General features: G+C 34.4%; 1 protein-coding gene across 2 annotated transcripts in view; it reads left to right on the forward strand.

Moving 5' to 3' along the window:
- Glcci1 (glucocorticoid induced 1) overlaps positions 1 to 13,708 on the forward strand; it is a 72,829-nt gene that overhangs the window by 51,745 nt on the left and 7,376 nt on the right. For both annotated transcript variants that reach the window (XM_031381162.1, XM_031381164.1), the window contains exons 5-6: positions 3,631 to 3,783; positions 6,101 to 6,311. In XM_031381162.1, coding sequence (XP_031237022.1) covers positions 3,631 to 3,783; positions 6,101 to 6,311 — 364 coding nt within the window. The remainder of the gene's footprint in view (positions 1 to 3,630; positions 3,784 to 6,100; positions 6,312 to 13,708) is intronic.

Raw genomic sequence — 13,708 nt, forward strand, 5'->3', positions numbered from 1 at the left:
AAACTAATTATGAGATCATTAATACAGAAAATACTAACAATACCAAGTGGTATGGAAAATGTAAAACAGAAGAGTGTGTGTTGCTGTTAGAACACAATAATATAACCACTTTGTCAAGTATATATTGATTATTCTCCTTAGTATTGTTCCTTTTCAAGTACCCACTACAAATCAAGACATCTACATGAGTATTTGGGGAAGCATTATTCATAATAATAAACAAAATGAAAACAGTGATTGGATAGATATTTTATGTAACTATACAGAGGAAAAGATCTGATAGATTTGACAGAAGAATTGAATTTCAAAACCCTTTTGCTAAGTGAAGGAAATTATGAGGAATTCAAAGGAAGGAAGTTATGAGACATTCAAAGTGGAAGTTATGTTTGCTTTTCTTTTTCTTATTAATCTTGTAAAATTAATATTTACAACTTTGTTGCAAGCACCAACTACAATGTTATCTCATTACCTCATTAAGTACTTAAAGAAAAGACTAAGATGATTAAACATGCATTTAACTCTTTGGTATCTGGTTGTTCATAGAAACTATTTATGTTTACTTTGTAAATATTTGTCATGAAATATGGACTCAACTATAGAATGCTTTAAAGAACAAAAATGGCTATTTAAATAGGATAAGTTATAAATTAGGACATTTTCTTCATTTTTAAACTTGCTTATATACATATATACTCAGAAACATTGTTGATATTCTAATTATGCTTATGATTAGAATGCATATGATATATGTTATATGATAAAAAGGAAAACTGAAATTTAATGAAATGATTGAAAGTATAGCCATACAAAAATTTAACAGTATTATTTTGGGTTATTTTAAAAAATACACAATCCCACCAATTCACATGAAAAGAAATATGCAAGTTATACATGTTTATTGAGGTTATAAAATGAAAAACAGAAGAAAAGTGATTGTCTTAACACATTAGTTGATGAGAAGATATTTTTGAATTGTATACTATTTATCCCAAATTAGTATACAAATTGTGTGTGAGTTTCAGTGGAAACTTAAAAGGAATTGGTTTTTTTCTCTTTTTTTCAACTATTATTGTATTATGATGAGAAAAGTTAAATGATTTCAATTTATCTGAATTTGTTAACATTTAAAAACATTTTAAGTAAATAGAATTAAATCACATTCTTGTTTCCCTTTTGTACCCCAGCTCCTCCCAGAGACTCCCCCTTCAATACCTATAATATCTTTTTTGTAATATTCCTTAAAGTTTATAAAATATTGTAACAATAAAAATAAAAGTTATAAAAATTATAAAAGTTGTTTGGTATAAAACAACAATCAATTTAACAGTCTTATGTAGATGCTCATCTACAGCAATAGTGAAAATACATTTTTCTCAATATAAATTTTAAATAATTCCAAACATATTAACTGTATATTTCAAAATAATACATCACTGCTAGTATTTTCTTAAATGAACATAAATATATAAAGTCTTTTTGTTTGTTTTGTATTTAGTAGAGTTTAAAATCTTGGCTCTTAAAAAGGAATTGTTTTTATTATTTATTATCAAAAGAGTTCTTTTCAAAGATCAAACTATAAACACATACATGTATATACATATATACATATATATACACACATATATATACATATTGATATATATGTGTTTGTGTATACATATATATAATAAAATTTAAGTAGTTGTTTCCAAAGATCATACAAATACACCAATAACTAAGGGAAATAAATTTTAAAAGACTTTTTTCTATAAAATACCAAAATTGCTATAATGTTACATTAAAATGAACTTTGTATGGAGATTATTAGATAATAGCTTAAAGAAATCAAATAGAGAATTCATGAAGAAATATGAAGTCAATATGTGCATGTGATACTAAAATTGTCTTACACTGCACACCAGAAGCAAATTATGATAGGTATAATATTTTATTAAGAAAACCATAAACCTAAACACATGATAACAAGAAAATGGAAAATGTGTGATAAGTTAGTGATTTAGTATGTTCATTCATTTGTTAATGAAGCTTAAAGCACATTAACATGTAGCAGTTCAAACACGGGAAGAAATAGTAACATGCTGACTGCCACATTACAAATTATATATATAAATTCCAGTTGCTCATTACATGAGACTAGTTCTCATTATTATCCTTTGCCTTCTTGCTCTTTGTTTTTCCTTATGTCCTTCTTACTGTATAATAACCTTGAGTTGTAAAATGTCCATTAGCATTTTTTGCTAACTTTAATAGTAGTTTTGAGAGTGGCTAATTTTTTAAAAACCCTGCAGAAGATATTTGAAAACAACCTAAAGCTGCTAAGTTAGTATTGAATTTAACATAGTATTGTTTTTATATTGCTTAATAATTCAGTTATTGTCTTAATAGTTGACAAAGTGGAAACAAAAGTATTAACATGTAAATATGGTATATCCCCAGGACTGCAGTTGAGTCACATGATAAATTACACAAATTTTACTATACTTTCTCAATTAAAATAAAAAGTGTTATATACATTATATAGTTATACCTTTGCACTTAAAGATTTTGAAGTATTGTTTTGATTTCATGTTATTTTTTTCTGATTTATAAAAATAATTTTTAATCAGGTCTTTCTATATATATATAAAATTTTTTATTAAATATTTTCTTTATTTACATTTCAAATGTTCTCCCCTTTCCTGGTTTCCCCTCTGAAATACCCCCTATTTCCTCCCCAGTCCCCTGGCTCATAACTCACCCTCTCCTGCTTCCTTGCCCTGGAATTCCCCTACCCTGGGACATAGAGCCTTCACCGGCCCAAGGGCCTCTCTTCCCATTGATGACCAACAGGGCTATCCTCTGATACATATGCTGCTGGAGCCATGAGTCCCACCATGTATACGCTTTAGTTCGTTTAGTACTGGTTAGTTCTTATTGTTCCTCCTATGGGGCTGCAAACCCTTCAGATCCTTGGGTCCTTTCTCTAGCTCCTTCATTGGGGACCCTGTGCTCAGTCCAATGGTTGGCTGTGAGCATCCACTTCTGTATTTGTCAGGCACTGGCCAAGCCTCTCTCGAGACAGCTATATCAAGCTCTTGTCAGCAAACACTTGTTGGCATCCACAATAGTGTCTGGGTTTGGTGATTGTATATGGGATGGATCCCCAAGTGGGGCAGTCTTCATGTTATTTTTAACTTCCTTTATAACTTAAATTTCTGTGCATGTGTTTGAAATTTTATGATATTTGAAGTGTTAGAAATAACTTGCATGAGTTTATATTTTAAGGAATTTTTGTTTGCATCTTGTTTTTACGGCAAGGGCATGCAGAGGAGCCTTATGCTAAACCAAGTCTGCCACTGGGCTACATCCCTAGCTATTCAATTTTTAAGATGTATCATGATCCAATTCATGGTTCCGTTTTTTGTTTGTTTGGTTTTTTTTTTTTTTTTTGGTTTTTTTGAGACAGGGTTTCTCTGTATAGCCCTGGCTGTCCTGGAAGACACTCTATAGACCAGGCTGGCCTCGAACCCAGAAATCTGCCTGCCTCTGCCTCCCAAGTGCTGGGATTAAAGGCGTGTACCACTACTGCCAGGCTAATGGTGGTTCTTTGACAGTAAATAATTTAACTCCATTCTGTCTTCTGCCTCAAAGGCTATTGGATCAAGGTCGGTCCCTATGCCTCTGTCAAACATATCAGTGCCAAAATCTTCTGTTTCCCGTGTGCCCTGCAATGTAGAAGGAATAAGTCCTGAACTGGAAAAGGTATTCATCAAAGAAAACAATGGAAAGGAAGAAGTGTCCAAGGTAAGATTACATTTCTTTAATATTCCAGTGTTTCTCAAAAGCACCTTGTGGGGAGTGAAAACAGCTTTACAGAAATACCATACGGGTCATTGTCTTTCTCAGTCATCTCTCTTATCTTGCTAATATATTTTGCTATAAGGCCACCATTGATCTACTCTGTGGGTCTTTGAATATTTCTGTTCTAAACATTTCAAGTAAATAGCATCATATCGGGAGTGGCCTTTGGTAACTAACTACTGTTTTCACTTAGCATAGCATGTTTAAGATTCATGTAAGTTGCAGCACATATCAGTATTTTCTCCTTTGGTTTATGCTTCCGTAAACATTTGTATAAATTTTCCTGTGCATATATTATTTTCATTTTGTGTATGGACATAGGATTAGAATGGTCAGTACTACTATAGCTCTGTGTTTAGATGTGAAGGAACTGTCAGGCTGTCTCCAAAGCATTATAGTCCTACCCGTAATGGAGGATAGTTTGATTTCTCCACATTTTCTCTAGATGTTTCACTAATCTTTTTTGGTTTATTATAGCGAACCTCTAGTGGGAGCAGAGTGACATTTCATCATAATGTTGCTTTGCATTTCTAGCAGCTAATGATACTAAACATCTTTTCATAAGTTATTGATAATTTGTGTGTCTTCATTAAGGGGATTTTTATTTCTACCTCTTGTTCTATTTTAAGTTAGACTGTCTTTTTTATTACAGAGATGTAAATGTTCTTTATTTTGTAGATATAAATTCTCTATCAAATACCACATGATAGTTATTTTTCCATTTTCTTGATGATTTATGTGAAGAACATTTTTTATGAAGTTTAGCTTATTATTTTTCTTGTACATTCCTTAATCCATGGCCCCATGATTTGCTCTTACATTATTTTTCTGTGATCTTTACAGTTGTGGCTCTTTCTTGTCTTAGTGTCTTAGTTAGGGTTTCTATTGCTGGAATAAAACACCATGACCAAAAGGCAAATTGAGGAGGAAAGGTTTTGTCTTACAGAGTTTCTCTGTGTAACCTTGGCTGTCCTGGTACTCACTCTGTAGACCAGGCTGGCCTTGAACTCAGAAATCCACCTGCCTTTGCCTCCCAAGTGCTGGGATTAAAGGCGTGCATCACCACAGCCCAGCCAAGGGTACTGGGACCACTATCTTAGGGATGGCATCATAGTTGGCTAGGCTCTCCCCTATCAATCACTAATTGAGAAAATGCCTTATAGCCAGAGCTTATGGAATCAATTTCTCCATTGGGATTCCCTCCTTTCACAAAACTCTAGAGTGTGTATCAAGTTGACATAAGACTAGTCAGAACACTTACATGTAAGTCTTTGATCCATTTTCAATCTAGATTTTAGTATTTTATATCAGCAGATATAAGCAATATTCGTAGGTTCTTCTGTACCTGTACTACCCTATGTAGTGAGTCTCTATATGAATTACTATAACTCAAAATTTTCCTATCAAAGATTTAGATGGTTTTCCATCTTTGTCATCGTCAGTGCTTTATAAAACATTGCATACTTCTGCAAACAGGCTGCTAATAGTGAAATTACTTTATCAAGGCATTTTCGTATTTTAAATTTTGATATGTACATCTTCCCAAAACATTGTGCTACTTTATCTTTATCTTTATCATATATTACATTATTTTATAGATATATTGCTGTAAGGGAATTTATTGGAATGGAGATTGTTACACATCTTAGCTGTTTGCTGTTAAAATGTTTGCTTTAGAATAGTAATAAAAGGAAATAAATTATCAATAGTCACACTTAGTTATATGCCAGGTTAGCAGTATTGTTGAGATTCATTATTCTCCACTGAATACTAGTAAAATTTTATTAGATAGTTTAGGTGATTTCAAAGGAAACAAAGTTCTTGGGATCTAATTAGTAGGGAATTAATAAAGTGAAAATTTATACTCCCCAATGTGAGGTTTTTATTTTACTTTACTAACATGTGAAAATGATTTCTCTGAATGTTCAGTTTATCCCCAGTGTTTATGTGCTACTCATAACACTATGAGATGCATTGTTAAACTTATGCTGCTCTTAAAGAATATCATTGTAACTGCCTGGAAAGATATTACAGGGAGCCCTGTAATTTTTAAGGGAAACAATTTGACACAAATTTTAACCTCAATAAAGGCAACGTGCCCAGAAGTTACTCTAAGATACAAATGTTGTATTTATTCACTGAGGAATAAATTATAATTGTACCACTGATAGAATATAATATCTGATGATATGCCTCATGCTTTATGATAGATAGAATGCACTTTCTATCACTCACATGTTTACCACTGTTCCTCTTGCAGCCTTTGGATATACCAGATGGTCGAAGAGCTCCACTCCCTGCTCACTACAGGAGCAGTAGTACTCGAAGCATAGATACCCAGACACCTTCTGTCCAAGAGCGCAGCAGTAGCTGTAGCAGCCATTCTCCTTGTGTGTCCCCATTTTGTCCTCCGGAATCCCAGGATGGAAGTCCTTGTTCAACAGAAGATTTGCTCTATGATCGTGATAAAGGTGAGAATGAAGTCATCCATTTATATGGAAGGCTTGCAGTTGCTCATTATAGTCTGTGTCTTGGACCATAACCCCACTTTTCCCCTTTGTTGAATGGTCAGATTGTAAAAGATGAGTTATTACAGGTTTGTTTGTTCATTGGTTTCACTTTCCTCCTTTGTAACTCTCAAACATCTTCCATAAATGTGTCAGATAAGCACAGTGGCTGCTTCTAACAGCTAACAAAAGCTATAAAGTAGATTGGCTACAACTACATGTCAGTATTTTCTTTCCTTTTTTTTGGAGTTGATGATGGTTATGATACAGTTTATATTTCTTGGGTCTAAAGGTAGAATTTATATTCTGTGATTTTGGAGGAATAATTTCTAAGAGTAGCTTGAGAATGAGTGTTGTAGTGTGAAGGTGCACATGTGCCTGTGTGCATATGCGAAGACTAAAGTAAGACATGAGATGCCTTCCTCTATTTTTATTTCCTTTAAGACAAGGTCTCTTACTGAACCAAAAGCATGCTTTTTTGGGTGAGAATGACTGGCCAATGAGCTGTCAGGATTTGCCTGCCTCTGTACCTACCAGTCTGATGCTTATAGGAACATGCAGTCCTGCCCAGTTAAGATGTGGGTAGTGGCATGTGCTGGGACCAGAGCCTAGCATAGTTGTCATCAGAGAGACTTTATTCAGCAACTGATAGGAAAACATCCAGGGCCTCACAACCAACTATTAGGTGGAGCTCAAGGAGTCCTGTGGAAGAGAAGAAGATCAAGGAGCCCCTATGGTTTGACCTTTGCATTTGTGCTGTGGTTATGTAGCTTCGTGTTCATGGTGTGGGATTCGTAACAGTGGGAGCAGGGGCCTGTCTCTGATCCTCTTGCTTATCTCTTTTCCTGTCACTGGGTTGCCTCATCCAGCCTTGATGTTATAGTATGTGCCTGGTTTTATTGTAGTTTGATATATGTATGGCTGATGTCCCTGGAAGGCATGTTCTTTGAAGGAAGATGGAGGGGGGCGGGGTGAATCTAGGGATAGGGGAAGGTCAGAGAGGAGAAACCAGTGGAAGTGGTGGAAGGAAGGGAAACAATCAGAATGAGGATATGAGAGAAGAATGCATTTAAGAAGAAAAAATGTGGGTGATGGAGATTTGAACTTGGGTTCCCAGACTTAATTCGATAGCAGGTTTTCTTACCCATTGAGTCATCTCTCCAGGCTTTCCATCTTTTTATTTGAAACAGGGTTTCTCATGGAACCTGGAATTCATCATTTTGATTAGATTAGATGCCCAGGGAGTCTCTAGAATCCACCTGTCGTTACTTTCCAGCCCCAGGTTTCAGATGCACACCCCCATGCCCAGCAGTGCATAGGTACTCATGTAACAAGCACAGAGTCTCTTCCTAGTCTCTCCACCACATTTTTTTCAAGATAGGATTGCTCACTAAACCTGGAGCTCACCAACACAGCTAGCCATCGAGCCCCAGGGTTAGAGACATACACTGCTCTTCTGGCCCCATGACTGTATTTTTAAGTAACTAGAGAAATTTCAGAGTGTACCTACAGAACATCACCTTAAGGTTTATAGATAGATTCTTGCTAACTGTTGGAAAACTGATATTTCTCACTGCCTATCATGTCCAAATAGTTTTTCTGTGTTCCTGCTGTCTTCAGGTTAAGTGTTTGAACACCACAATTTACAATCTTATTCTGGTCTCTAAGAACTGGCTGCAGAAGGTGTACCAGTATCTCACCTTCCATGTTCCTTGACTATTTTCAAAGAAACTAAAATTAATTGTTTAGACGTCATTAATAACGACAATTTTAAAATATCTTATTCACTTTTTTATACTGGTCTCTATGATTTATTTTATGGTATTTTTATATGTAAAATATATGAATCCTAAGTGTTCCACCTGAAATTTTATATATGTAGACATCCATGAAGGGAGGTTCAAGGTACAGATACAAAACAAGTTTGCTCTCTCATAAGGTGCTCTCAGTCTTCCCAGCTAGCATCCTTCTCCCTGGAAATAACCACAATACTGTCTTCCTATACCACAATTTAATTTTTACCTGTTAAAGGAATTTCACAGAAATAAAATGATGTTGGTGTATTCTATATGCTTTTGTGTCTGGTTATTCTACATATTTCTCAAGAAAAGGGTAAATGAAAGCTATTTTGGACTTTGCCATCTTATTTTATATCTTTTAAGTAGTTCTTCCCTTTGATCCTTTTCCTTATTGCAGGGCTTGTGGACACATTCCATTAAGTATGTTGAAGATATCTTTAGACATCTTTCCTTTGCTTAGAGTGTCAAACCGAAATACTTGACATTTTACTAAGAAATTGTTCTAGAGGGCTGGCCATGTAGGCATACACCTCTTTAATCCTTATACTTGGGAGGTAAAGATAAGCAGAACTTGGTTGACATATTAAGTTCTGGGCCAGGTAGGGGTACACAGTGATACCCTGTTAAAAAACAAAACAAAACAAACAAGCAAAACAGGAAAAATTGTACTAGAGCAATTGGGAGGTGGGGAACACATGAAGTTGGGAGTGGGTGGGGAGGATCTAGAAGGATTTGAGGAATGGGAAAGAATATAATTAAAATGTATCATATAAAAGAACGTTTAAATACAAAAAAATTACCTTAAAATCAGTTTCAAATTCTGGAGTTTGACCTACTGAAGTAAATGTAGGGCTCAGGCCTATAACCCTACTACTTTGGAGTCTGGAGCAGAGGAATGTTGAGTGTAAGTGGCAAGAACTGAATAGTGAAATTAGGCCATGTCAGCTTTGGCTATAGGCAAGATTCTCTGTGAGAGAAGGGGAGAAGCAGTGAAGATTTGAGAAACATTTACATGTTTTTGCCACATTCTATGAGGAAATCTCATTAGTTTCTTAAAATTCTTACTATATTTAGCTTAGAGACATTGTTTTGTGATTATAATTAAGTAGACAATATATTTTCTTGAAAAACTGTTTGGCCTACATGTAAAATTACAGTTCTCAAGAAAAACACATATAAAGAGAACCTTAAAATAATGTTTTTTAAATTTATATGTGCATATATACATACAGATGTATTTTTTAGGGCTGGGTATAAAGGCCTGTCCTTTTGAACTAAGTTTCTTTTCTTCTGGTTTACTTAAATATTTGTTAGCATTTGTTACGCATCAGGTTCTGTACTAGAAAGTAGACAAATAGAGATAAATAAAATGTTCTTTTTCTTAAGGAACTTGTAATCTTAGAGAGTAGTAAGGATGTAAAGATAATATGCTCTTATAAATATTTAGCATTTTAAACAATGTTTTGAATACTGAATGGAAAAAAGAAAGTGGTTTATCAGGTTAGGGAGCTTGTATATTATATATCAACTATACAATAGTCTTTGGCCCGTGGCTTCTCTTTCAAAATCTAAATTTTGGAGTGGTTTGTATTTTTAATATTAATTTTGCCTTATAATTTATGTTTTTGTACTAAACTTTGGTTTTTTTTATTTTCAATTAAGAAAATAAAATGAAAACTGTCTAATTCTTGCTGGTTTTCATCACCTGTGGAGATAGAACTGATCTTTCTGGTCAGCTAAGACCCACTTGGAGTACCTTCACAGTCTGTAGTTGCTCTAAGACATTTCTTTGGTAAAATACTTAGGCCATTCTTACAAGGAAGAGAGAGAATCGGCTGCAGGGAATATATATTCTACTGAAAGGTATGCTGGCGAGCTAGTTATTTTTAGTATTCATCTATTACGTATTTATCCTTCTTCCGACTTTGCTAATGTTGTCTCTGCCTACTTATAATATCTGATTCCTCATGAATCATGTATAATTTTCAACTAAAGAATTTTAGTTAATAATGGGCTTTTTTTTTCCTATATCAGTTGCAATGCCAGAACAAAAACACTTTGTTGAGAAAAGGCCAGTTGTTTGAGAAACTTGTTTGTTGGAGATTTTCATTTTGAGTTTGTTTGTTTGTTTGTGTTGAGTTGGGTTGCGTTCTGTTATTTTCTTGGGGTTTTTCTGGTAACCTAAAGACTTAAAGAAGCCTGGTCACATGTGTTGAGCCACTAGGCTAGCTTTAACCTAATAGAGAAATAATACCTAAACCTCATTTAAAGAACTCCAATTCAGGATAAGAACTCTCATCTTGACAGTTCTTATATTAATACTGTCAAAAACATACCCCAAGAGTTGGCCTAAGTCCTTTTATATCATCATGTCTAAATTGCAAGGGAAAATATATATATATATAATACAGATGGCAGCATCAAAATATTAGCTCTTTTAGCAGTTCTCCCAGTGTTCCTTGATGGTAGCCAAACTAGTACTGGGCAAGCTGTAAAACCTAGGCTTCAACTGCTGCTTGTCATGGATCCTTGGCAAAAGTTACTTAGGCAGCTGTTAGAAAGTTCTGCAATTTTGCAAGATACTGTACAAACATTGATTGTTATAATTATGAAGTAAATGGAACCATTTTGTTCAGGCCAACTACTAAAAGTTACATTCTAAGAATCCATAAATTGATTACCTGTGGTTTAAGCTGTATTTTCTTGAAGGAAATATGCTATGTGGATGGAATTTCCTATACTAGGGCTTATAAACCAATTTAACTTATACTGTGAGTGACTCATATATATTCGTATTACTAAACTTTGGGTTTTAAGCACAATCAATTCTTGGTCCTCAGAGAGCAAATAAAAAGTATTTAGCTTGTCTTTTAAGGGTCTAAAGCCTGTTTGGACACTTTTTAATTCCTGTTTTCTATTATATAGCCATATTACACTTGAATCATAAGCTTAGATTTGTGACTTTTTTATTTTTGTGATTTATATTATGAAAACAAATGTTGAATATATGTTTTAACTACCTTATCTTGAAAATCACTGTTTTTCAGCATGAATCCATTTATCAAAAACTTTTTTTATGGTTTTGGAGTAACTTTTTATAACCTTTCATTGATCTTTTTTTGTGTGAGTTTTACATCATATACCCCAGTCCCACATATTCCCCCTTTCCCTTGCAACCTTTCCTCCTACCAAATAGACACAAACAAGCAAGCAACAAACAAAACAAAACAAAACAAAAAACAAAGCATAGAAACTCTCTCATCCTGGAAGCTGTGGTGTGTCCCAGTGTGTCACACAGTGTATCCTTCTATCCACACAGCTTCACTTACAAATGTTCACTGCAGTGTCTTTTATCTGCTTCAGTCTCTGGCTTCTGTGGCACCATCAGCATTAGATCCTCTCTGGGACTCCTTGGAGACATTTTTTTAATGGTAAAACTACAGATGAAAAACACTGTTCATACAAAGGACTTTATATCACATGTTAGAACTGTCCTGTTGTGTTAGAACTTCTTAATAGCAAAACTAAAGATTGAAAATATTCCAGCAAAGGACTTTATATAACATGTTAAAACTGCCCAATTGTAGATTTATCTCACTGAGGTCATTACCCTTTTATCCTTTCAAGACTAGATGAAACACTGTACACATTTCCAGTGTTTGGAAGTATATAATAAGAATCTAGAAACTGTCATATTCTTATCATTCTATAATTTATATAGTTGTAGCACCCCAGTAGCAGATAATGGGAAATGTCTATGTAAAAGTCAGTTGTATCTGTTAAAGCTCAATCTAGAGTATGAGCAAAAGGAAGATTTGAACATTCCTACAGCAGTATTTTACTTGATCTGCTGTTACCTGCTTACCATATTGAAAGTTTCAGTAATGATGGGCAACCTAGTCTAGTTCATTTCTTTCTCCTCAGCAAATTCAGTCATTTGTGCTAAGTAGAGATTATAAAAGTATTCTTACAAGAACTTCCTTTATAGTATGTTCATATTTAGAGGTTATGTCTTTATTATTGTTTTGAAAATACTGTGTCTTTTTTTAAGTTATTATGTGTTGTGCATTTTTTTTAAAGATGTATTTATTTATTGTATGTAAGTACACTGTTGCTGTCTTCAGACACACCAGAAGAAGGTATCAGATCTCATTACGGATGGTTGTGAGCTACCATGTGGTTGCTGGGATTTGAACTCATGACTTTGGGAAGAGCATTCGGCACTCTTAACTGCTGAGCCATCTCTCCAGCCCCCTGTGTTGAGCATTTTTAATGTTCATGAAGAGTGTGATTCTCTTAATGAATAAAAATGTAGCCAAAAGTAGGCATAGGTACTTTCAATAAAGAAGTTGGGGAGCCACAAAGTTCTCATTTCTTGGTGAAATTAAAGAAAAGAAAATAGCTTTACTAAGACATATGTCATCTTTCCTTACAATTACTCCTGTTGACAGTTGCTAAATTTTGATCATATAGCAACTTTTATCAAATTAGAAATTCTGTTTACACCCAGGTATCTAGTAAGTCACAGTTCTAACTCAATTCATAGGCTAACTTAGGCTTTTTAGTGTATTAATATTTTATTTCAATATTTTTGTTCAAATTCATTTTCCTAGTGAACTATTACCTACTTGGGAATGAATAAATATATTCTTGTTTCTTGGTTGGTTACTGCTGTATATATCCCCAAAATAATTTTTTTCAAAGTAGTTTGAAGATTCTTAATGGTTTAGACATTGGTTATAACTTCAAGACACTAGACCTCTCAATCTAGCCTTCACGTTCAATAGCTAGCATAGCAGAGTTGATGCTAGACAGCTTCATTCCTGGAGAATCTGATACTCTAAAGATCATTGGTGCTATGGAGATGATTCAATCTATAAAGTGCTTGCCATCAAACATGAAGACATGACTTTGATCTCAGCACTGGGTAGGATACTGAGGAGCGAGAGACATGTGATTGAGCATCACTGCCCAGACAGCCATTCTCGCTCCACATACAACCTCAGATTTACCTCTGGCTTCCTTTGACACATCCACACAAATGCACCTGTATACTAGCCCATGCATGTGGGGGCACACACATACGAATAACCTTGCTTTCTTGCAAGAAATAGGATATTATCTATGTAACAATAGCATTAGTGTGAGTCAGTCTATTTAAAACAACATTTATTTTTCTAGCATCTGCTGGAGAGAGTGGAATAGTCAATTTTTGAATGGCTTGTTTAAAATTTGCGGATTAGAGACTTGTTATTGTTGATATTCTTGAGAATTTTCTGTGGTTTAGGTACTTCTTAGTCCTGTTATACTATGTTTTAAAACAGCTGTGTCTCATTAGTCATTCCTGTTTTATGGCTCAAAAGCCAGAAATGAACCAGTAGCATGGGTCATGTAAGTAGGCACAGGTAAAAGGTAGTCTGATTGGAAACCAGAATTCTTTTTTTTTTGTTTGTTTGGTTGGTTGGTTTTTGTTTTGGGGTTTTTTTTAGGACAAGGTTTCTCTGTATAGCCCTGGCTGTCCTGGAACTCACTCTGTAGACCAGGCTGGTCTCTAACTCAGAA

Source organism: Mastomys coucha, unplaced genomic scaffold, assembly GCF_008632895.1.
Source record: "Mastomys coucha isolate ucsf_1 unplaced genomic scaffold, UCSF_Mcou_1 pScaffold20, whole genome shotgun sequence".
Taxonomy (NCBI): Eukaryota; Metazoa; Chordata; class Mammalia; order Rodentia; family Muridae; genus Mastomys; species Mastomys coucha.